The sequence below is a fragment of the Cheilinus undulatus genome, linkage group 9 (assembly GCF_018320785.1).
Source record: "Cheilinus undulatus linkage group 9, ASM1832078v1, whole genome shotgun sequence".
Classification (NCBI taxonomy): Eukaryota; Metazoa; Chordata; class Actinopteri; order Labriformes; family Labridae; genus Cheilinus; species Cheilinus undulatus.
In genome coordinates, this window is record NC_054873.1 from 5,434,850 (window position 1) to 5,460,804 (window position 25,955).

At 41.2% G+C, this 25,955-nt stretch overlaps 1 protein-coding gene across 5 annotated transcripts in view; it reads right to left on the reverse strand.

Annotated features, from left to right (window-relative positions):
* ptprz1a (protein tyrosine phosphatase receptor type Z1a) overlaps positions 1–18,134 on the reverse strand; it is a 138,630-nt gene extending 120,496 nt beyond the window's left edge. For all 5 annotated transcript variants that reach the window (XM_041795733.1, XM_041795732.1, XM_041795731.1 and 2 more), the window contains exon 1: positions 17,880–18,134. In XM_041795733.1, the coding sequence (XP_041651667.1) occupies positions 17,880–17,940 (61 nt within the window). In that variant the 5' untranslated portion in view covers positions 17,941–18,134. The remainder of the gene's footprint in view (positions 1–17,879) is intronic.
* Between the last annotated feature and the right edge of the window lie 7,821 nt (positions 18,135–25,955).

The following is a 25,955-nucleotide window of genomic DNA, read 5'->3' on the forward strand; positions in this document are numbered from 1 at the left end:
GACAGCTTTCACAACGAACCAACACAGAAAAATGGACTCAAGGTACACTGGAAGTGATTTATAGTCGCAGAGTTGTTCACACACCTCATTGATAAACAGAGTTACATAACGCCGGCTGATCAAATGGAGATTTGCTTCTCTTTTCCTCTCTCTCTCTGTGCACTCGTTCATATGAGCTCTCTCCCTCTATTTCACTAAGCTGTTGTTTAAAATATCCAGCCCTGGATATTGCTTACATGGAGGCATAAAACAGAAACATATTAATCAAAAATCTAAACAATTTTCCTTCCTAGTTACAAATAAGTCCCCACAAATAGCCCAAATATTTCTCCGTGGAGCACCACTCTGGTTTAAACTCACAGCACATCTGCTGTTTCTCTGCTTTGGTTTCATCCCAAATCTACTTCAGCTGCTTCTAGTGACATCCGGAGAACGTCATTTCTGCTTCCAATTACGTCTAACCGCTGTAATTGTCGGATGCTTCAGAGACGGACAGATCGACCTCTTACAGCTCTCACACGTCTCTCTCTCTCTGCAGGCGAGCCTCATGGGTAAAGCTCTTCTGTCACTATAATCAGCTCAGGTGTGTCAGCACAAACTGGAGCTCATCTCAGTGAAGGACGGACACAGAACCAGTCCGACCAGGAGGAGGATGTGGTCTCAGGCCTGTAGTTGTGGACTGTGAGAGAAAACCTCGGCCTGTGACTGTGGGACAGACTGTAGCCCAACAAATCAGCTGACCTCTGCACGGTCTTCAGGTGTTTCTCTACAAATGCATGCAAGCCTCACATCCACAAGTCCAGTGCCAAACATCTGTCGGAGTCGTGCAAAGCACACCAACACTGGACTGTGGAGCAGTAGAAGTGTGTTCTGTGGAGTGGAGATTTACGTTTCTCTGTTTCACACACACAAACAGCATCACCAGCAAACACAACTAGCAGCTATAAAACAACAAAATTCAGCTGGAGGTCTGCAGGTCCTGCTTGTTTCTTTTCTTTATTATAGGGAAGGCAAATCAACCAGGCATTCCTGCTGTTGTCATGGTAACTTTAAATGACACTTGACAGTTTACAAAAGCAAAACTGCCAAAGTTGAGGATTCTGCTCCTGGATTTTCTCTCACTGTGAGACTGTGTGCAGTTGTATGTCCAAAATATCAAACATGCCAGAAATCCATGTGACCAGGCGGGGGCAGCTGGTCAGGCCGTGGTTGGCCATCATGTCCCTAAGAAGACAATGCACGATCAGGCTGAAGGCTGAGCTCCAAGGGAGTCATGCAACTCAAAATCTGCATCCATTTGAAAGAGCTTTAAACCAATATAACAAAAAGTCTTTCTACATAAGAAATCTTGGCATTCTGCTCATAAAAATAATTTTCTCTACCAACTAGAACTGAAAGCGTCCACAAAGAATGTTAATGTCATTGACCCGGTCAATCAAATCCAGCATATCTGGGCCTTTATCTGCTCTTTATTGTCTCCTTCTTTCTTCTTTACAGACTCTGAGGTCCTGACACGTTGCTCTACAGCTCGACCCCCCGCTACTGTTAGCTTGTAATGTTTCTGATCGAGGAATTTAAGCTCATTCTCCTGCTGCACTCAATGCAGGCCGATCTGGATAAGAGGATCAGACTAATGCCTGAAATGTAAATGTAAATGTTCTGTAAATACTTGAAAAGCCTTGTTGAGGCCCATCGAATCCTTTTGTGCACGACAACATCTGCCTAAAGCGTCTGCACATTCACCTGCTCAGATCCCCTCCACAGAGCGCTGAATGGAGGAGAAAAGAGGCGAATCAATCGGCTCTTCTTTTCTTCTGAAGAGGACTTTGACCGACCCGCGTCCTCTGAGCAGGGCTTTTATCGCTGGCCTTTTTCTGCGTCACTTTTTAGGGGATTTCACATTCAAAGGTTTGAGAGATGAGGGCCATCGAACATGCAGGATCGAAGGGAGACCACACAGTCGCAGGGGAGAAAACAGGAGGACAAATCAAATGGCTCTCCACCAGCTACTCTATGGGGGCTCCACTTGTTCCCCTCTGCAATGGGCTCCCCTCTTTCAGAGGCGCTGTGGGCCACCCGGATCTGCCCCGTCATCCATTACAGCATCCAGAGTGGAGGAGAAAGAGGAGGGGGAGGAGGAAGAGGAGGGGGGCGGGTGACGGAGGTGGCAGAGCACCAGGCGGACACCAGCAGAGACAAGATGGTTGGCTAACCAAAAAAATTAAAAAAAAAAGAAACCCAGAAACAAGAGAGGAGACAAATGAGGAGGAGGGGGAGGATTAAAAAACCTGAAAGGGGAGGGAGGGGGTGAGGAGGGGGAGGATAGACAGTAGAAGGATGAAGGCATGAGGCTCTGAAAGGGGAGAAATGTGGGACACCGGGAAGGAGAGGTGAAAAGAAGGAGAGAAATGAGAGACAACTTCTGAAAAACTGAGTTTAACTCTTATCATTGGTCCACACTACCTATACAACCACAATTCCAAAAAAGCTGGGACACCCAATAGAACATTAACAACATAACAGATGCTGAAACTGAGTTGTTTCTCAAAAAAGTTGGGACGGGGCCACAAAAGGCTGGAAAAGTAAATGGTACTGATGGAAATATATTACCACATTATGAATTTGATGGCAGCATCACATCTCAAAAAAGTTGGGACGGGGCCACAAAAGGCTGGAAAAGTAAGTGGTACTGATGGAAAAATATTACCTCATTTTGAAAAATGATGGCAGCAACACATCTCTAAAAAGTAAGGACGGGGCCACAAAAGGCTAGAAAAGTAACTGGTACTAATGAAAAAAATGAACTCATATTGGATTTGATGGCAGCAACACAGCTTAAATAGTTTGGGATGGGGCAACAAAAGGCTGGAAAAGTAAGTAGTACTGATGAAAAAAGCTGGAAGAGCATTTTGCAACTAAATGGGTTAATTGGCAACAGGTCAGCAACATGACTGAATATAAAAGGAGCATTTAAGAGAGACAAAAAACTGTCAGAAATTTTCCTCACACACTGCTACTGGAACACTGAATAAAGTCTACATTAAAAATGGAAGAAAAAATAAGTCCTGCTAGAGTCACTTTTCTAGGTAAATAGTAGAACTGGATGGTATTCAGTTTTTTTGTACCCTTAAACCTTACCAAAATTATCCTGTGGTGTAAGGTATTACCACCAGGTGCTGTTTAAAAAACACATTATACAGGTCGGCAAAGCATTTTCCATTCTGCATGTGTAGCGCATATCTTCTACTTCATTCTTTTACGAAAACCTTCAAGACTAACAAAAAAAGAGATGCTTGTTACAGAGGTGCTGGAAGTGATTTATGTCAAAGCATTGTTTTCACACTACACAGGTAAACTGGAGTAATTTAGGACTGAAGATCAAAGAATAGTCTTCTTTTCTTCCACTGCCTCTCTCTGTGATAGGGAATGCCTTCTCTTACTCCTCCCCCTTAGAGGTAATACAGCACGTCCAGAAAGTTTTCAGACCTTCACTTTTTGTCAGTTTTACGTTGCATCCTGATGACAGAAAATATCATTTGTATTCTCATTAATCTGCTCTCAGTACCTCATCATGACAAAGTGAAAACAGAGTTTTATTTTTTCTTTTTGCAAATGTATAAAACAAAAAACTGAACTATCACATTGACGAAGATGTAACAACACTGTAAATTTAGCTCTAGTTCCTCCCATTTCTCTGGATCTTTCTACATCTTGGCTTGAGACCACCTGTGGCAAATTAACCATCCCTACAGTGAAGCATGGTGGTGGCAGCATCATGCTGTTGGGGTGTTTTCAGCAGCAGCTGAATGGTCCAAAGCACAGAGATATCCTCAATGAAAACCTGTTCTGCAGCGCTCAGGACCTCAGACTGGACCGAAGGTTCACCTTCCATCATGACAATGACCCTAAGCACACAGCCGAGACAACACAGGAGTGGGTCAGGGACAGCTTTGTGAATGTCCTGAGGGGCCCACCCTATCCAGCATCTCTGGAGAGACCTGAACAGGTCACTGATGGCCCCCATCCAAGCTTGAGGGGATCTGCGAGTAAGAATGGCAGATAATCCACAAATCCAGGTGTTCAAAGCTTGTTGTGTTGTATTCAGAAAGACTCGAGGCTGTAATTGCTGCCAAAGGGTCTGAATACTTGGTGCAAAATCCATGCAAGTCTGCATGGAGTTTGCAAAAACACTAAAAAAAAGGAACTTTAAAACTTTATAGCTGATAAAGATTGGTCCTAAATATGATTTATTGTTCATCAATGCTGAGCTCCGGAAGCTAGCAAAAGTCAGAGAAGACCATGCTATGCCATGTAGAGACTGTGAGAGTAGTATCCTTTTCATTTCTGGCTCAATGCTTGATAAATCAGCCTGACATCATTAGCATCATTCTGTCGTCAATTTTTTAACATCTTTTAACATGTGCTCATCACACAGCAGCGTCTTTATGATGGTAATTACAGCAACACCATCACTGTTTTTAAAAACCTCAGGATACCGTATAACAGCTTAACCGCCCATCCCTTGTAAATAGTAACTTTTATGAAGCAGTAATTCAGCTGAACAGTGGGGAAAACACAAAGTAAGATGGGGGCTGTTAACGAGTCTGGGGGTGTTAACGAAGACTAATGAAGGCAGAAGTGCTGCTTAACCTGCACTCCATCGCTCTGTGAGGCCCCCAACCCCGAGGTGTCAGAATGTGTGTCTCCACCCCCGCTCATCCTCACACACTGCGCTCCCACACTCCTGCTCCAGCTTCACAGTGTGACGGCGTCCTCTCCTCTTCACCGCCGCCGCCACTGGGACAAATCTCAGTGCCATCATGCGTCACGCTTAAATGCCCCCCCCCCAAAACAACCCCTCACCCTCTTCTTTCTCTCTGAACCCCCCACCCACGCCTCCCTTCTCAATCTGCCCCCTTTACACCTCCCGTCTTTCTCCAGTTGCCCTCTTTCCTACTGTTACTAAACAAATCTCCCCTCTGACAGCATAATTCAGTGGGCAGGGGCCAGAAAGACGGACGGAGCCTCCTCAGCTGACCTCCGCCCAAGACCCAGCTGGTTGTTTCCCCACGTAACCCTCGCTTCCATTCAGACGGGGGAGAAAAAGAGGGGCGACTGTGGAGGATTCAAACCGGTGGCTCCTGTGTATGCCTGAGTGAATGCCGTTGAGCCTAATACCCACTAATCTGGTCATCAAATACCCCCGCTGCCACGACTGGAAATCTGCTTTTTTTTTTTTTTAACTCCCCAGACTACCAGAGGGGCAACGAAGGACATCCGCCCAGTCAGAGCAGCTTTGGATGAAACAGAGGAGAGGAGCAGAGAGAGATGGAGTAAAGAAAGTGTGAAGCAAGAGAAAAGAGTAGAAAGTAAGGAAGGGAGAAGATGGAAACTTTTATTCTGTTGCAAATTGTAGCAGCAGATTCATGCAGAATTACAAGGAAAAGCTTAGACGTAAACAGACATTGCACCAAAACTAAAATACTAACTTTAAACATAGAGAAATCTGTGATTTTATTATAAAAAACCATGACCCAAAACAACCATAATATTACCCACATTATACTGCAAGACATATTTGAACTTATACATCATCATATCTGATTTACTTAATATAAAACACTCCAAAAAAGGTGCTGCAATTTGGTGCCAGTGCTCCAAGAGTGGATATTCTGCCTCATGTCTTTTTGGGACTGGGTGCGTGTTTTCTGCATGCACCTGCAGTGCATGTCAGCTGTGGATTGCATCCTGCACAAACAAGGTGAATTTCTCCACAGAAATGCCAAACCATGCTTATACTTTGAAAATCCCCAACTAGGATGTAACTGTACTGAGTAGCTCCAGCAAGGCAAGACCAGCGTGTTTCAGCTTGTGTCCATAATTAGGGTCAACACATTAGAAACATATGCTACCTAGTGAACCTAAAGCTCAGTGTTTAACATTTTCTTGAGAGACAAGCGGGAAAGAACGAAACCTCTAATTTCTTGGTGCTCAGGATGCAGATATAGACATTTCACACAGGCAGTCTGAAAGCCCTAACTTGTTAGCATGTAAGCCAAAATGAGTTTCAAGCCAAAACACTGCCAAGACGCGATTGCCACGCTGCCAGTCTGAAACAGGCTTTAGGATGCTCACATAGGCACCATAGTTCTGTGCAATCGCACCCCCCTACCCTCAGTACACAGTCTGATACACAGACCCGCCCACAGAGTTATCTAAGCCCCTGAAAAACCCAGTGAGTGGGCCCTCCTTAGCTGTGATTTATGGACATATCAATGCATGTGTGTTGGATCAGTAGCATTGGTACTAGCATCCTGGCTAACAGTTAGAGCTGAAAGCTGGTCAAGCCATGATTGGGTTCTGGTGTTGGAATTATATATTCATGCTACTTTTTAATATTTTCAACGTTTTTTTGTTTTCTTTCAACAGTTTTAACGTTTTCAGTGCTTTTTGCCACTTTTCAGCCATTTTTGCCACTACTTGGCAACGTTTTTTGCCCTTCTTCATCCATTTTTGCTTTTCTTTTTTACAATATCTTTTTGCCTATTTTATCCACCATTTATCATTTTTGCCCATTTTTTCACCTATACATTGCCACTTTATGACCACTTTTACCCATTTATGCCACTTGTGTTTCCCCTTTTGTCAATTTTTCCACTTTCAACCAGTTTTTGCCCAGTTACACCACTTCTTCTTGCCACCCTACCCCAATTTTGCTACTTTTTTGTCACCTTCACCCATTTTTTTCCACTTTTTGCCAGTTTCTGCAACATATTTCTGCAACATCTTGCTCATTTAAGCCAACTTTCGTCATCTCTTGCCCATTTTTTTCCAACTTTATGCCCATTATTGCCAATTCATGCCACTTTTTTGCATTGTTTTTTTTTGCATTGTTTTTTGCCACTTTTTGCCCAGTTCTACTGATTCCGTTTTGTCACTTTGCAGCTTTTCTACCACTTTCAGTCCTTTTCGCCTTTTATAACCCATTTTTTTTGTATCTTTTCACAATTATTCATTCTTTTCCTGAAAAGTTGTCCCAGTTTTTTTATTATTTGGGCACATTGTGGCCTAGCTATGAAGTGTGACACTACAACTACAAGTTTAGTGAATCCATCCACATTGTTTACATCTCTAACAACAAGGTAATTTTTAAAAATGACTGTACAAAAGCATAAATGAAATTATTCTTTTGTTGCTGTGTTGAGAGTGGTCACTATAAGGTTAGAAAATATTTTTATCACTGCCTAACTGTACAGTGGACCATGATTTTGCTGACATCCATGGGCCCCAGAAACTTCTTCCCTTTATACCCCCTTATGGTCGACCCTGCAGATACAGCAGGTGTCAGTATGCATGTAGCTGGTTTGCAAATCCACCAATAAGAAGAAAGAAGAAGAAGCAACCATTGCAGCCTGTGTCATCAAGCTAGCAATGACTGTTTATGTTTCATTCAGGACTTGGAGTCCACCATGCTGCTATAGACATATTTCATGAGAAGTCAAGATACCAACAACAATTGTCTTCATACTAACACATGTACCTCCCAGCTCAAAGGATAAAACTGAACATGTTCTGCACTGATTTACAAGTTTTTTAAGCAACTGGCGCCGATAAGACTTTCCTTTGAGAGTCAGCTCGCTGATTGAATGTATTTAGTAGAGTCACCTTTGGCTGCAATCACGAAACTGAGTCTGTAGATAGGTCTCAGTCAGGCTTGCACATCTGGACTCTGTAATTTGACTCCATTCTTCTTTGCAAAACTGCTAAAGCTCTGTCAAGTTGAAGAAGGGAACAGCCATTTTCAAGTCAAGCCACAAATTTTTCATTAGATTGAGGTCTGGGCTTTGACTCGGTCACTCCAGAACATTCACCATGTTGTCTTTAAACCATTTCTGTGTAGCTTTCTCTGTGTGCTTCAGCTCATTGTCTTGCTGGAAAATAAATCTTCTCTCAAGCCACAATTCTCTTACATACTGGATAAGGATTTTTCCACATTTTGCCACATTTATTTTATATTTTCATTTATTTATTTAAATTTATTCAACCAGGAATGCCTCATTTACAAGCAGCACCACATTTTACCCTCTACCTTTACAAGCTTTCCGAGGCCGGCTGCTGAGAAGCATCCCCAAAGCTTGATGCTGCCACCACTTTGCTTCACAGTGGGGATGGTGTGTTTGTGGTGATGTGCAGTGTTCTTCTAGATTTTCTATTCAAGTTTTCTTCAACAGTGGCTTTCTCTGTGCCACTCTCCCATGAAGCTTTAACTGGTGAAGAACCCAGCCAGCAGTTGTTGTCTGCAAAACTGTGTAAAATCAGTAAACAAGCAAAATATCAAAGGGTTAATACTTTTTATAGGCACAGTACTGATGCGTTATGCCTCCTTTAGGACAGTGGTTTTCAAACTATTTTTGCCCAAGGCACACCAAAGGTTAAAGGGACAATGTGTAGAATTTGGCATTTTAGCGACATCTAGCGTTCAGATTTCAGAATGAGCCGATCTGTTACCAAAACGTCACATCACTAGGCGACGAGAGCATGTGAAGACCAAAAAGGATCGTGAGCCGGACATCATTTACAGCAGTGACGAGGTGAGGGTTTATTCACTCCTTTTTGTAACCATTATTTTTATAGATTATAGGTCAGTCTTCTTCTCCACCTGCCTTCCAGGTAGCTTTCAGGACCGGCGGGCAGGTTCGTATTTAAAAATCGCGTTTCACTCTTTCTGTCCCCAAAACGTTGCCGTAGACAACATGGTTCAATATGGCAGCCTCCGTGGGGGCGACCCGCGGTAATGTAAATTTATAAAGCTTTTTTCTAATTTTGTAAAAAGAAAACGAAAGTTTAAAGGGGATGATTGTGCACTTATTTTAACATACTTCACATAGATATATAAACATTATATCCCATGTACACAGTTTCTGTTTGGCGAAATGCAGCCAAATTCTACACATTGTACTTTTAAGCCAAAATCTCAAGGCGCACCATATTCATATTGTTAAAAGTGATGCAAAAACGTGGCCAAATTGGGCATAAAGTGGTAAAACACAGTAAAAAAAATTGGCAAAAATTGTCCAAAAGATGGATTAACAGTGGCAAAAATGTGTTGAAAGTGTCAGTAAGTTAAAAAGACTTGGCAAAGGTCGAAAAATGGCTTGAAAGTGATAAAAAAAAAATGTGGCAAATATGTGGCAAAAAGTGTCCAAACAAAGGTGAAAATAGGCAAAATGGCACAATGTCGCAAAAATGGGTTCAAAGTTGCATAAAGGTGATTATAGGAAATTAAAAGAGATGAAAAAATTGGCAAAAAATGGCCCAACTATGGCAAAACTAGCAAAATATGGCCAGACAATGGGTTAAAAGTGGCAAAAACTAGTGAAAATGTTGAAAAGATTGCAATAATGGGTGACCAGTGGCAAAAAAGTGAATAAAAATAGGTTAAAAGTGAGGAAAAATATGGCAAAATAGAACAAAAAAGTGGCCAACAAAAGCAAAAAGTTGGTGACAATTTGCATAATGTGGCAAAAATGGGTTAAAAGTAGCAAAACAGTGGTAAAAATGATTAAAAGTTGCAAACAATTTGTAAAAAGAGGTTAAAAGGGATGAAAAGAATGGCAAAAGTGCTGCTGATCCAACACACATTTGAGAACCACTTCTTCAGGAACACCTAAAGTCACAGACAGGAACTCCAACTCAGTGGATAACTTCACTCATGGTGCAAAAAACCTGGCAGGGATCACTACACAACAGGAAACATCCAAACACATCTAAAAGCACATTGAAGCACACGGCCCAAGGGCATGATTGGAAACTCCGTCCACAAATATGCTTTTTTGTTGCTAAAAGGACTCTATAATGCCTCCCTTAGCTCAAAGGTTCAATCTGGAAGAAGAGGGAATTCATTTATCTGCCAGGATTGTCCTCGCTGTCTTTCTTGCCGTATCAGTAAACAGAGGAGACTGGGGTTTCTTCTATTTGCTGATAAGACAAGACAAATGGGGTTTCTCTCTGTCTTTGAAAACTGTAGGGACAATTTAAGCTAAAGTAAGTACTTGTCTAAAAGACAACATAGGTCAAGTCATTTCTTAATGAATGTACCCATTAAATACAAAAATTCAACATATTATACCTTACATTTTTAACCTTAAAATCTTACCAGGGCATCCCTAGTAATAACAGGACCTTTCTGGACCTTTAGACATCATTGTTGAACAAAAATGCGTATGTCTTCTCAGAAATAACAGCCTTAAAGCGATCAAACGTGTCAGGCTTTTTCTCCAGTTAGCATGCTTGGTGCTAGCAGTGGTGGGTATCCCATCTCCAGCTGCCCCCTGCATGTGTTTGACTGACAGACTGTCTGACTGTGACGGCCATCTGTCAGCCCACTCCCCATCAGACAACAAGAGGCACGGAGCCTCTCTGAGCCCGGGCGGAGAACGGGGCACGCCTGGCACTGCCCATTCACAAATATCTTTTGGAGGACAGATGGTGTGGAGGTTCCTCCTCACGGTCTTTTCTTCCACCATTCCTGTGCTGCCTCCTCAGCAAGCTTGCATCTGCTGTGTGCCCTCAGGTTTCATCAAAGCATCATTTAAAACAACACAAATTTAAAAAAAAAAAAAAAAAAAAAAAAAAAAGGAGGCGAGGCGTGAGGGCACTCAGGCGTGAGGAAACCCGGAGGCTTTCTGCAGGTACTCAACCCCGTCCAGCACTCACTGGCCTGGCCACAAAAGGTTTCTCTTCAGCTAAAACTGGCTCCGACCAGCTTCTCCCTGCTAATCTTTGTTTCCCGTCTCAGCCCCCCCTCCAAAAAAAAAAAAAAAAAAAAAAAAAGACTCAACCAAGCAGATCAGTGTCCTCTCTGGCTCTGCGACTGCTCCGTGTATGGCCGGGAGGAAAAACCAGAGGATAAGGAGATGGAAAACTTGTCCAGCGTTCAGGCTAATAGGGACAAATCCTGATTCATCTCCTATGGCTTCTGAAAGCTCTTGCAGGACCCACTGGTGGTCTCAGACTGGTGTTGAAATACTTTTTGTGTGGCAAAAACTTACTAAATATTGTAATTTTCCAGAAGATAGCCTTAATAACATCATATGTTTTGGACAACTTATCTAAAAGTATCACATAAGGAATCCAAACTATGTCCAGTTTAAGACACTGGACTATCAGTCATTACAATAATGGGGATTTTAAACATGTAGAGGTAACAGAGGGTCAAAAATACTCACAAAATTATTGGCAAAGCTGCAGTGAAACTCAGAATGAAACTTCAGTATGTTATCAAATCTCAACATGTGGTGTTCCCAGAAGACTCTGAACCTCAACTTTGAGACCAACATGGAGAAAAATCCAGTAAAATTCTGATGTAAAGATAGAAATTTTATCCACAGTCTCATCAAATTCAGCTCAGTCTGTTGCTATAGGTCAATGATCATCAACTGGCAGCCCGAAGGCCACATCAGGGCCCCCACAGCTGTACATATGGCCCTCAGAAGATTATTAAATCCAGAAAATATAAGAGGATAGAGTGCAATATTTCTAAAAATATATTTTGGGGCTTTCGATGCCTTTACTGATAGAGGAGGACTGTAGTTGGCATGGTAAACATACACTTAACAGTCTGATCTTGATTAAAGCTGTGGTTTTTCACATCAATTTTCCACGCAAGTCTCTTTGAGGGTGCAGTTTCCCTTCCTGAGAATCTACACTGAAGATCTGTTTCTTCTGTGTGCTTTTGGCCAATTATGACATATCATATCAGCATCAAACTCAGTAATGGACATCATGAGGGGTCCAGAAATATGTAGTTAAATTTTTCAATCGCCCCCTAGTGGCTGGCTGCAGTATAGATGACCGGGGCTGATCTCAAAAGGCTAAAAGTTCTTTTAAAGGACATATTATTCTACAAGAATAAGTTCATCAGATCAAAATATTAAGTCTACTGTAGTTAATTTCAATGTTCAGCCCCCACAGCATCTGTTAAGAAAAATCTGGCACTTGTGCAAATGGAGTTGATGACCTCTGCTATAGGTTGTTTGCAGTCACATGATCTCAACATGTTCATGTCAGATGGTGTTCAGGAAGTGGAGAGCAGGGTTGAATCTAAGGAATGTAAAATAAGTGTGTTGAAGCTCTAAATGGACCTGCACGCTGCAGTTATCAGAAACTTCTACATACATTCAAATGATCCTTCCACTTTACAAAAAAGTAATGTTTCCACAGGTGAACTGATTAACTGGCGTGGAGTTGATAAATATTACAAATGACTCCATCCTGTAGACCTCCGCCTTCATGTCTAGACAGATGAAGGGAGACAAGAGTCTGGAGGAGTCTTGTGCTGAGCTAACATGCTAGTTGAGCCCCTTTTAACAGCTTTTCTCCCTCATGTTGCTATATCCATGCTTTTAATGGAGATGCTGATATACTATCAAGTAGGGCTGACTCCTTCCAGGAAATTGGTCAGTCCAGACGCTCTCATCTGACCAAGATCCTGCTGGTTCGTTGGTCATGCGCGTGTGAGAAAGAAACTGCTGAAGCACAGCTGACTGACTGAGACGCTCAGCAGGAGGCAGAGAGGAGTACTGCAGTGCTGGGCAATCAAGCAGAGAGGCATACAAATTGATGAGCAACATGTTACATTCTGATTGTTTCCCAGCAGCTACGCTGCAAATAAATAAATCTTCAACTCCACACAAAGATGCAGGATGCTCATGGGGTGACTGTGGCTCTGCAGGAAAAGTCAGTTTTACTTTTTACTTCCTTTATTCAAAACAGGCTTCTTACTTGTTTCAACCTAAAGAGATGACAGATGACTGTAAGGTGACACCTGCCATCCATTCAAAGCCATCTCATATGCATCAGTGATACTTGCAGCATTAAGAGCCACCAATCCTGCTGAGATAAGCTGGTTTTTAGATGGTTTTCTTTGCTTTGTGCATAAATGTGAATTTAAAATGTGGACAAGGAATGAGAAGCAGCAAAGACATGGCTTAAAGGGGACATATTTTACCCTTTTAAGACAAGTTAGTCTCAGTCTCTGAAAAGATCTCCTGTATTGGATTTTTGCATGTCTGAAAACCCCTCTGTTTCAGCCCTGCTCAGAACGAGCCGTTTATGTGTCTGTGGATTTAAATCTTTCTGATCTGTCTGACTCCGCCCCTGACCACACCCCCCTCAGGAAACAGATGTGGCACTAATGATGTTAAAATGGTTACAGGCGCTTTTATCCAAAGTTAAGGACCTGGCTAGGATTTGAACCATCGATCTCCCAGACCAAAGTCAGCAGGGTAACCCACTGAGCTATCCAGCATCACAGCTGCCAGCTGAGAGGAAGATCATGAAAGGAGGGTGGGTCAACCAAACCTGGGGGCGGGGCTAACTCCCCACATGACATCATGAGGGAAAAATTTGAGAATGGCTTGTTTGGAGAGAGAGAGAAGAGAGGAGGAGAGGGAATGGGTTTTTCTGGTACTTGAGGAGATTGTGGACAGGCCAGGGGCACATATTTTTATTAGAAAAGCCTGAAAAGTGATTTTTTGCATAATATGTCTCCTTTAAGCCGGTCACTGACTAGCCAAAAGCTTCCTGCACTTTGTGCTGTCCTGAGTTTTCAAAGGCCACAGAGTTGAGTACGACTGAACACAGCATGCTGCTACAGTGATGCACACGGTCACGCTAGGAGAAGGTACAGCAATATTGGTGCATTTTTTGTGACAAAAATGACAGCGGAAGTGTAAAAATTGCAGCAATCAGAAGTATCATGTTTACAAAGACACCTGGTGTAGGTGCAGCACAGACTGGTCATGTAAAGACGTTTGCCTAGCATGCAAAAGGACTAAAGACTCTTTGTAGCTATGGAAAGCAACAAGAAATATCCATGAAAGTAGAGTCTCTATTTCTTCTATTATCATAAGGCTCTGAGCCATGGTTTATCTTACAGTTTATTTTAAAGTTTATTGAACGGTTCTCAAAGTGCAGTCCAAAACAAAATGTTGTGTTGGTAATCCTAACCAGCACTGTGCAAACAAAAGAGGACAATTGTCCTAATCTTTGTGCCCAGGATTTTTCTTCTATATTGCAGAATTAGCAAAAGAGGTATTGTGTATGACCGATGGTGAGAATTAGTTTCTACTTTTGTACATTTCAGAGTCTTTACTTTCTTACTTTTACAGAAGTAAAGGAGTTGAATCAGTGCTTCTACTTTTACCAGAGTATTTCCTCACACAGGTATCTGTACTTCTATGTTAGTGCTTTTGCCACCTCTCTATAAATATTTAGAGCCATAATGGTACATTAGTAAAGCCACAAGATGAAGTTGGGCTAAGTTAAATCCTGCTCACTTCCTCTTACCTTAAAGGAAATCTAAGGATTATGTTTTTTATGTTATATTGCTCTGAGGTACACCTCAAATTTTGGCAAATTTTGTCCATTTCCCACTGAGCAGACTGCCGTGTTTCAGAATGTTTTGCCACTCAGCCTGAAAGAGCAGCCGTGTCACGCACTGAAAGTGAGGTCAGTGCATACTCTCTTATTTTTATTTTCTTGCAATATTCTGGAGAAGACATCCAGACCTCCTTCTCTGATGAAAACTATTAAGTGACAAATATTTAAATATTTCATGCACTGACCAACAGGTTGTTGCAGAGGTAGCAGGCCTGACTTGAAAAGTCAGCATTTGCACATTTAGGTCCTCAACTTTGAAATTAATCTGAAAAAAGATGTGATATGCTATCTTTTCCATCCCGCCCACCTTTATGTGTCAGAGAGAAACTGTAGGTGGTGAACCCAAATGAGCGTGCAAATTTGAATCCCGTGACTTTGTTTGAATGACCTAGTGTTGATGCAAAACAATGATCCATCCTGAAGCTTTAAAGGGGAAAAGTAGCAGTCTTCAGGGAGCAGATCTGATGCTTAAAAGTGGCAAAATCCACCTTTGCAGCAACAATGCATCATTTCAACAGGAAAAGATCAAGTACCAAAGTCTCACAAAGATCTCCTAGTACTCAGACCGCACAACGAAAACTTCAAACACCTAAAAAAAGAACAAAAGAGCCAAACACTGCATGCTTCTGGAAAAGTCCTGGCTGTGCACAAATTTGCATCCCTGCTCCATGTGTCTCTGCATGTTGTCTTTGTACGCATGCTCACTTGTGTAATCAGCCTCCACAGCCCAAACAGACTCAGAATCAAAGGTACAATAATCTAATTTACTTTAAAAGTCTCTAAAACCACTGACAATGAGAACTAAAAACATCAGAACAAGCATCTATCTGATGAGAAACTCCAGGCTCAATCAGCCACTTTCACACATCAACCTCCAGTTTAATCCTGCACAGACTCAAAGACTTATACGCCATTTTCTCCACCCTAAATGAACATTAAAGTTCCACATTCATCCTTCCTATACGCTCTGTTTTTGCAGCTATAGTGTCTGTTTCTGCTCGGCTGTTCAGGATTACACTCTGCTGTTGTGTTTGTTGCCAGATATGGAGCCTCTGACACCCTTAATAAGCCAGTCAGACTACCGTGTCCAAACTTCTCTTTTCATGCTTGACAGCTCCGGTTTGGAGCTGATATGTGACGCCCTGCGCCTCCCAAACATTTTAATCTGCGATCCCACAGAAAGACAAGAGCGAAGGGACGCTGATCGAGGACAGACAACACAAGACAGAGATCACTCAGGCACAGGAAGAAACCTGCTAAAGCTGGGCAATATATGGAGTTTATATCAATCTATTATCAAATGTTAGAGGGTAAAACAACATGTCAAGACTGATATCTGGAAAACAGTAAATACCAGGTCTAATGCTCAATAAAAAGAGAGTTTACTGTGAAAAATCACTGGCAGTACTGCGCATATTGATCACATAGTAATCCATTTGACCTCTTTAGTCTTAAAGGGCAATTATTGTTTTATTTTGTTACATCTAGGACAGTGATAGTTTCGTCTACTACAACTATGACTAAAACTGTTCGTCGACAGCCTTTCTTTCCATGACAAAAACTAGACTAAAACTAACAAAGATGGATCTGTGATGACTAAAACTGACAAAAACTAAGTTTAGTTTTCGTCAAGATGACGAAAACTAGACCAAAATGTAATGTCGTTTTCGTCAGACATTCAAAATCTGAGATATTTCTCCACTGTGGGTTAATCTGTCAAAAAACAATGCAGCTGCATCTATCTGTATCTATTCTGTCTCTCAGCTGTAGAAAGCAGGGACCCCAGGTTTGGCAGAGTGCAGAGAACACACTACGATGATTTGGTATCAAATTTAGGCAAGAAAATAAATGCTTGCACTAAAAGTAAAATACAGAGCCCGTGTATGTGACATGGATGTGTTTTTTTTTCACGTGCGTTTTATTCATATCTCGTACGTGCGATTTCTCAGTATCTCGTGCACGCATTTTATTCACGTGCAAGATACTGAGAAATCACACGTATGAGACACTAAATCACACGTACGAGATACTAAATCACACGTACGAGACACTAAATCACACGTACGAGACACTAAATCACACGTACGAGATACTAAATCACACGTACGAGACACTAAATCACACGTACGAGATACTAAATCACACATACGAGACACTAAATCACACGTACGAGATACTAAATCACACGTACGAGACACTAAATCACACGTACGAGACACTAAATCACACGTACGAGAAACTAAAATCCAAAAAAAAAAAAAACCCTTCATGTCACCTCCCAGGCTCTGCAGTAAAGACTAAAATGTGAGGACTTTTATGGACTAAAACATGACTAAAATGTTTTGACTTTTCGTTGACTAAACCTAGACTAAAACTAAAAGGATAGGAATGACTAAAACATGATTAAAACTAAAATGCATTTCATTGAAAGACTAAAACTAAGACTAAAATTTAAAATAGCTGCCAAAATTAACACTGATCTAGGAGTATTAGTAAAAATCTAATGAAACCTGTTTGATATGGCATTAAAACAGAAGTCCTTATCATCCAATGTTGGTAAATTTATTGATTTTATTGCTCAAAAATTGCAGATAAACTCTCACAAATTGTCTAAAATGCACAAAAACATTGGCAACAATTGTAAAAGTGGGTTTCCCTTGCTTCTCCACACACTTTTCCAAAAGTTGCAAACACATTTGTGAACTTTTAGCACTGCTCCCTCCCTCTTTTGGTTAAAATTGGGATGTAAAATCATAAATTTTCTTTTTTATGTCAATAATCATTAAAATAATGGAGGCTGGGCCATTTTGAAACACGGGGCATTTAAGAGTAAAAGAAATCCTGACAGCTTTAAAAAGTTGTCTGTTTTAGTACAATGAATACAGTGAGGAGGGTTTTTATTCTGCATTATTCTGATTATCTAAAACAGAAAATTACCCGATACTGTATGCTGTGGTATCAAAAATGTTTTAATTTGATGGGATTTTACTACAATCCCATAAAAGCTTAGACATTTCTCATTTTGACAGGCATTTGTTTCTTCATAGCAAAAATATCACGGTTTAAACTGCCTATTTTCATTCACCTAAGAAATATCAACACATGATTTTGGTCCTTTACACCCAGCCCTACTTAAGAGTCGTTTCTTTCAATGTTTCCAAAGACGCGCATGGTTTTACGCACCAAACATCAATGCTGGGTGTGAAACAGAGCCAAGTGAGTCTTGAACAGACACGAGCATGCACACAGAGACTAAATAGGGACTTATTCGGTTTGTCCTGGTTAACTTCCAAGTCCACCTGAAGCTGCTGCGCATTCACCGCTAAGTGTGCGCAGAAAAGTCGAAAACCACACCGACTTTCTCCAGCACAAACACGTGAGAAGCTCGGAGCGTTTCTGAGTCATTTGAGGACAAACTGCGCTGAAACATGTCCTACCTTGTTGGCAGATGAGGATGAAGTGCGCAGCCACCAGCAGCCAGCAGATTGTAGTCTCCATGATGGGTAAAATCTCTCAGACGCGGAAAAATCAATAAATCAAACAGAGATGATCGGGGGAGCAGGTCCCTGTCGGCGCGCAGCCCTCACAGCTCCATGCTGCCTGCCTGCCTGCCTTCCTTCCGCTCGGTTCTGCTTCTCTTTACCGTAGTAAAAGTCCGGGTCCCGGTGCGTCACTGCGCTCCGTCCGCTCTCCTCCACACCGACTGACAGACTGAGGACGGTCCGCCAGCCTGACGCTGTGCGCCGCCCACAGCCCGCAGACACGCCGGTTCACTTCCTCCACACACAAAAATGAACACATGAACCCCACTTTAGCCTTTATTTGTGTTTATCATGTCGTTGCTTTTAATTTAGTTGACATCTAGAAAATTACAGGCATCAGGAGCAGCACCAGCCATGAAAAGTTCAGGAGGAATCAGGATACTGAGAAGGAAAATACCAAAGAAGGAAAAGGAATAAAAGGGAAATATAAAAGCGGAAAACTAAAGAAAATATGGAGTCAGAAACGGGGAAATAAAGAAAAGTTACAGAGGGTTTAAAAATGAAAATATAATGTGGAGGAAATACGAGGAGGACAAAAAAAAAAAAATTGAATAAAACACATAAAGATGGGTAAAAAAAAGAAGAGAAAATAGAATATACCCTTAACAAAAAGACACAATTATGACCCACTATAGAATGATTTTAAATAATGTTGTGTTTCTTTAAATGCTAGAGTAATCTGCAGGGCCGGATTAACCCATTTAGGAGTCCCAGGGGCAGAAAGTGAGGCTTGGGCCCCACTGAGCCCCCATTCTCTAGTGTTTCATTTTTAGTTTTGTATTCATAATTCCATCTTTGTTCAATTAAATCCAATAATTAAATGGTCAATTATCTCATTAAATTATCTAATTATTTTGCATGAAAATGAACATGAGAAAAATGGGACGTTTCCCCAGTACGATGTCTCCACAGCCGTAAAATCAAACAGTAAAAGCTTGTTTAAAAAATTGAGCTATTACCTCGGGAATCCAAAATAGCTTTTTAACCTTTGATCTCCATATACAGCGTGTGTGCCGCACACTGAAGCGCTGCAGGTTTGCTCCCACCGAAGGAGAGCGACCTCATGGGAAGCGAGTCTAGAGCGCTGCGCCACCGTCAGCAGGAGAAGATCATGAGAGTACTGCGAGTAGGAATAGTATGTCAACAGCGGACTATTTTACCTTTTGGGGTTCATTTATCATCCTTTGCAGTATAAGTCCATGATATTATTGCTTCCGCCACCGAGTGAGTACATTACGAAGTTAAAAGGTTAATGTTTGCTGAAAGGATCTGTGGTTTTATGCAAAATTCTTTGGCTAAATATCCGCAAAAGTCATCAAGTGGCAGCCCGGGGGCCAAATCAGGCCCCCAGATCTTCCCAGCTATCTCCCAGAACCTTATCAAATTCAAAACATGTGCTGGAAAAAACTATGTTGAGGTATTTTTTTATAAATTCCCTAAAGCTATTATAACAAACAACTGAGATTGAGGCTGAAAAACATTTAATCAGGAATGACTTTATGTTTCATCCACTTTTCAGAAATCCACCAGTCAGCCATTATTAGCAAATAAAATGCACCTTGAACACATATTTATCAGTCCATTGTTGATTAAAAAAATGCAGTTTTCCGTGATAAATTTTGGCTTCAGGCATCCTGCTTGGGTTTTTCACTTATAACTACAGCATATTAGCATCAAACCAAGTGAGGGACAACACGACAGCCACAGAAATATGCAGGTAAAATATCTCAGGCACCCCCTTGTGGCTGGTTGAGATAAAGAGACTGCTCTCACTGCTAGAGCCTGAAAATTATGTACATTTGAAAAAAAAAATTTTACACAAAAATATTTTAGACAATTTTTAAAATTTATTTTCCTTATTTGAATCTTCAGCCCAAAAAGTGTCTATTCACGAAAAATTAGCCCCTGTACAAATGTAGTTGATGACCCCCGCACTAAACTGATGATCTCAACTGTAACCTCTGCTAAAACAGTTGATCAAACCATCGTGGTTTCTTTGTAATAGTCCTGAAGAAAAATAAAGTGCCCACTGTGGATAGTTCAGTACAGTCCCACTCTCTTCCTTGCAGCTGAAGTTACATTTGCTTGCTGCTACTATAGGCAAGGTTAGCTAGGACGTCCTGAGCTAGTAGTCCCAGCTACGCAGAAGTGAGATGGTGCTCTCACCGCCAGTCCAAACGACCCACATCTATCTGCATGACATGATTCTGTGTTGAATACAGTTCCACCTCATCAGATGTTGGTCATAGATTTACCCACTCATCAAAGTCCACTTCAGCTCTGCTCGACCCAGGCCCGTCTTTGTCCCGGCCGCCGCATCGGTGTTTATACAGCTCAGCTATCTGCAGTTCCCTTTGTTTTGGCTTCTTTATTTCCTGCATTGATGACAAATTCAGAATCCCTTCATAGTGTGTATTTCCCTCTATAGCTTTCAGCAGCTCTAGTCCCCCAGAGATAGGTCCATGAATATTCACCACCTAAATTAGCCATGTGCTGTATTAACGTGGATGAACAACCCAGCACTGAACAGGAAGTAGGTGGTAGTAAAATTACTCTGAGTTTTCATTTAAAGATTCTTGAAAACATGTCTTCTACATATGATATATAATCATTTACTTTTTACATGTTTGGTTATTGGCATGTTTTTGACGGACATTTTGGCCAGACATCCGCCTGTGAAACCGGCCAAAGACAGGTAAATACCGGCTAACAGCGACTCTGGTTTGAACCAAAGTTGTTGCAATTTGCAAGGCAGAATAATTATTAAAAGGATCCCAGGGGCAAAAAAGGAACTAAGTCCCAATTCGTAGCTTTTAATGTGATGCCACACACTCATGGAATCCCCTCCTGGTGGAAAGAATGGCTTCCTACTGCTGTGCACTACAGGTTCAGTTGCCACCTACGTGCTTTTGCCAGTTTATTTTTTAGTATCATTTTTGAATGAAAGGTTTTTCTTTGGCGAGATGCTCCCACCCTTGAGGAGAAGCCTGAGCTATACTTTTAAAGAACATCAAAAAAAAAAAAAAAAGAATAGAAGAGCAAAGAGTGGATTAGATGCTCCGCAATATCAGTGAGGAGATTTCTAAAACTAAAACCACTGGAGGTCTTATTTCATTCCATGGGAAAGGGCAGGAAATTAAATATTTAGGGAATGAAGCATAGACAGCACGGTGCATGCAATGCTACATGATGCAAACACGCGAAGCTAATGCATTACATGAAGCTAATGCACCCCTCAGCTGTAAAGAACTTTCTGGTGATTTTACATCATGTCCAAGCTACAATAGCTTATACTTAAAGGTATCCTGCAAGGTCTTGGTGGGCCTCAGGTGTATTCCATCTTGTTTTGGGAGCTAATTAACGTGGGAACACATCCTGTCACCCATTCGAATAAAAAGGTCATCGTCGTCAGCTGCTCAGCCTTTCTTCACCGTGGCACTCAGCGGCAGCGGTCGGTGTCTCTCTGACTGCAGCCTGTGGGGAGTCTTTGACACGACGTAAAGAGTAAATTGAGTGAAACGACTGAGAGGAGCGTCTTTTTGTTTTTAAAGTGTGCGCGGCGGAGTTCACGAGGCCGCCGACCTCCTGACCTCTGAGAGACGCTTCCACCTCGCAGTGAAATAGAGCCCGAAACATCAGCAGTGACCCAGAAATCACAATTCACCCTGGGAATGTGGAACAAGTGCCTCTGAGTGAGCGGATCCTTCATTCCAGTGAGAAAGTGTTGGTGGGGATCAAAGGGTGAATCACTGCTTAGTACGTGGAAATATGTGTCTGTCTGGAATTAAAACACACACGAAAAACATGTTAGAATGAATAAAGGCATTGTCAGCAGAGAACAGGCATTTTGTAATGTGAACGGGAATGACACTAGTGCAGACTGATTGTTTTTTTTTTTTTTAACTTTTTGAATTATTGTCAAGTTTAAAATGATGTAATATTAGGGAGGGTGACCTCTTTGAGGGAGCTGTTACCTGTTTGTTGGGTGTCAGTTCAGCTACTTCAGCCAATAAACTTCCCCTCTGGGCTGTGTTCATGCTGTTGGAGCCTTTCAGAGATGTTTGAAATGTAAAAATCCTTTTCATGCTGGCTACATGATTTCAGGCAGGGGCGTAGCACAGGGGGGAAAATGGGCACTGATTACCTGGGCCCACAGTAGGGAGGGGCCCTTAAAGGAGCCTGCAATGAAAAGTGTGTTTTTATCTGTTTTTTTCTTAGTAATTGGTGTCATTACTGAATCAAAAGCATCAAAATAAATCAGTTAAACTGAAATTTGTATCAAATAGAGTAAAATCATTGCAGCGGAGCTTGCTGCTCCTCCCTTAAAAAATTCCAAATGGTAAAGTCCAGCACTGCGAAATAATGCAAGTAAATTCAGTTTAACCATAGTAAAAATATTGCTCATAAATGGGTAAATTATGCTTCAAAAATACATTTAAATGCATATATATTTGTAAAAAATGAGGCAACATTTGTTGCTTGGCTAGCCGGTTAAGGGGGGCCTGTGTAATATTCTTTCTGGGGGCCCAAAGTCCCTAGCTACACCCCTGATTTCAGGCCCGATTTGTTCCGAGTGATTCAGGTGGTGTTGTCTAATTCGAGGCCTAAACTTCAACCAATTATTTGTCTAAATAAGCCTGGAGTGTCTGCGGTCAAGACAAGCCCAATCCCAAAAAAGTTGGGTGACTGTGTGAAATGTAAATTTGGAAAAAGTACAGTGATTTGGAATCTCATATTAACATAAAACAACATATCTGAAGATACGTTTCACCATTTCATGAAAAATATGGCTCACGCTGAATTTGATAATAGCAACGCATCTAAAAAAAATAGGGATGGGGCATCAAAAGGCTGGAAAAGTAAGTGGTACAACAGGTCAGTAGCATGACTGGGCATAAAAGGAGCATTTTAGAGAGGCAGAGTCTAACAGAAGTTAACCCTTAGAGCAGTGGTTCCCAACCCTTTTTTCTTATGAGGCCCCCTTATTTGTATCGTAGAAGAGCTGAGGACCCCCAGGACCCACACAACCACAAAAGGTCATACATGGATATCAAAAAATCACCTCAAAGATTTCATCCTTTAAATATATACTGTAAAAAATTGCATGAGCTTTTCACAAGTGTTTTATCATGATTTTAGCAGATAGGTGTTGATCTAATTTTGACGACCACAAAGCAGGCAGTGTCTTGCGCCCTTCCCAAGGGGGTCCTGGACCCCAGGTACGGGACCAACGCCTTAGAGCTCACAGCTTTTTTTTCACCATCGTGTCTCATCTGGACTTTTTGTCTTAAAAAGCTTGTAAAACATCGAGCCTGTGGTGCACAGGCAAGCTCTAAACATCCTTTTTCAGGACAACCTGGGCTTTCAGAATATATGTACTACAGCAATTTCACTCAGTTAAGTTTTTATTGAGAACACACAACGATTGTGACTAACCTTTTCTTTGCACAGACTTGTTCTCCTATCTCTTGGGGACACAACGGTGAAAAAATAAAACATTCTATAGCAAACGGTTTTCAATTATCTACATACAGGTACATCTCAAAAACATAGAATATCATGAAAAAGGTAAATATTTTTTGTCACTCATTTCAGAAAGTGAAACCCATTTATTATACAGACTCATTACACATAGAGTGAAATATTTCAAGCCTTTATTTCTTGAAATGTTGATGATTATGGCTTACAGATAATGAAAACCCAAAAATCAGTGTCTCAGAAAATTAAAATATTACATGACATCAAAAAAAAGGATATCTGAAAAAGTACGTTCATTTCTATGCACTCAATACTTGGTTGGGCCTTCTTTTGCATGAATTACTGCATTAATGCGGCGTGGCATGGAGGCCATGATATTCTAATTTTTTGAGATGCACCTGTATATACAAAGAAAAAGTCAATGCGCTTTTTTTGCAGTTACATTCATTTGTGCTATTCCTTTAAGCAGTAGAGATGCAACAGCTTGCAAATGGTCGACAGCCCTTCCCACAATGCATTACATGTCAACAAATATGGCACTGCCCATTGAAGAAAGCCAAAGTAAATGATTGAAAATGGAAAAAAATTGATAAAAAGACACTTATTATCAGATCTAGTAAGCTCCAGGCTCTGGGCTCGCTACAACGTCCTTTAGGGCTACGAGGACATCGATGGTAGTAAGTGAACGACAAAACTGTCAGCTCTTAGAGGAACAAAAGAGTGTCTATGACTTAAGGTTCAAGAGTTATTAACATTTTTATTAACTTTGTCACTTCTTGTTGTATGCAACAACGCTGTCCTCAGAGACCCCAGAAAGTCAGCCAAGTTCCGGACTCACTAGAAAATGTTCTGTAAGAGCTAAGAATGCATGGAGGAACTAACCAGAAAGGCACAACAGAGAGCTTTAATAGGAAAAAACAAGTTAGTACCTATGACTTACGGTTCAAAAGTTACCAAGCAATTTATAAAGGGGGGTACCTGTGGTACAGATCCATGCCAGGTGAGGTGTAGGTGTTAAGATGAGCAGAGGTTCACCAATCTGTGTCTAAAAACTGTGGAACTTTTTACTTCTGAGAGAGCCTGCCTCTCATCCGACAAGTAAAAATGTCGATGACCACTAGGGGGAATCATCAAACATGTTCAGACATTCTTCCCTCAATAATTTACACTTTTGCATCAGCATGTTGATTTAAATGCCAGTCATAGACAGTGATGACTGCCTGTGAAGATTTTAGCGTTCATGAAGCTCAGTCTGTACGGGTCCAGGTTGGGAACTAGTGCTGTAGTTCTCCTGGTACTGATCCTGGTGGGACTAAGTTTTACAAGCTAGCTGCTCGCTGGAGAAGGCATCTTTTAGCTGAGGTGAGGTTTACATGTTTATATGTGTGTAGGACTCAGGTTGCTCTAGTCCAGGGGTTCTCAGATGGTGTGGCAACACACACTAGTGTGCTTTGTGGGGAGTCTAGGTGTGCCTTGGGGATTTGTACGACCGTACACCATTAGTACAACTTTATGGCAAGTACTGTAACCAGGCCTGAGCACAGATCTGCACAGAAAAAACAAAACAAACAAACAAAAACAAAACAATTGAAAACAAACAAACAAACAAACAAAAAAACCCAGAGAATGGGGCCCTCCCCAGGTGTGATTCATTGATATCAGTGCATGTGTGTTGGATCAGCAGCACTTTTGCCACTTTTTTAAACAGTCTTAACCCTTTTTTTTACCAATTGTTTGGAACTTTTAATCATTTTTACCACTGTTTTGCTACTTTTAACCCATTTTTGCCACATTATGCCAATTGTCACCAACTTTTTGCCTTTGTTGGCCACTTTTTTGTTCTATTTTGCCAATAATTTTCCTCACTTTTAACCTATTTTTAGTCACTTTTTTGCCACTGGTCACCCATTATTGCAATCTTTTCGACATTTTCACTAGTTTTTGCCACTTTTAACCCATTGTCTGTCCACTGTTTTTTTTTTTTTTTTTTTGCCAATTTCCCTATAGTCGGGCCATTTTTTGCCTATTTTTTTCATCCCTTTTAACCTCTTTTTACCAATTGTTTGGAACTTTTAATCATTTTTACCACTGTTTTGCTACTTTTAACCCATTTTTGCCACATTATGCCAATAGTCACCAATGTTTTGCCTTTGTTGGACACTTTTTTGCCCTATTTTGCCATATTTTTCTTCACTTTTAACCTATTTTTAGTCACTTTTTTGCCACTGGTCACCCATTATTGCAACTTTTTTTTTTTAACATTTTCACTAGTTTTTGCCACTTTGAACCCATTGTCTGTCCACTTTTTGCCAATTCCGCTATAGTTGGGCCATTTTTTTCATCCTTTTTTTATCTCTTATAACCACCTTTATGCAACTTTGAAACCATTATTGCAACATTGTGCCAATTGCGCCTATTTTCGCCTTTGTTCTGACACTTTTCTCCCATTTTGCCACATTTTTTCATGACTTTTAAGCCATTTTTACTTCCTTT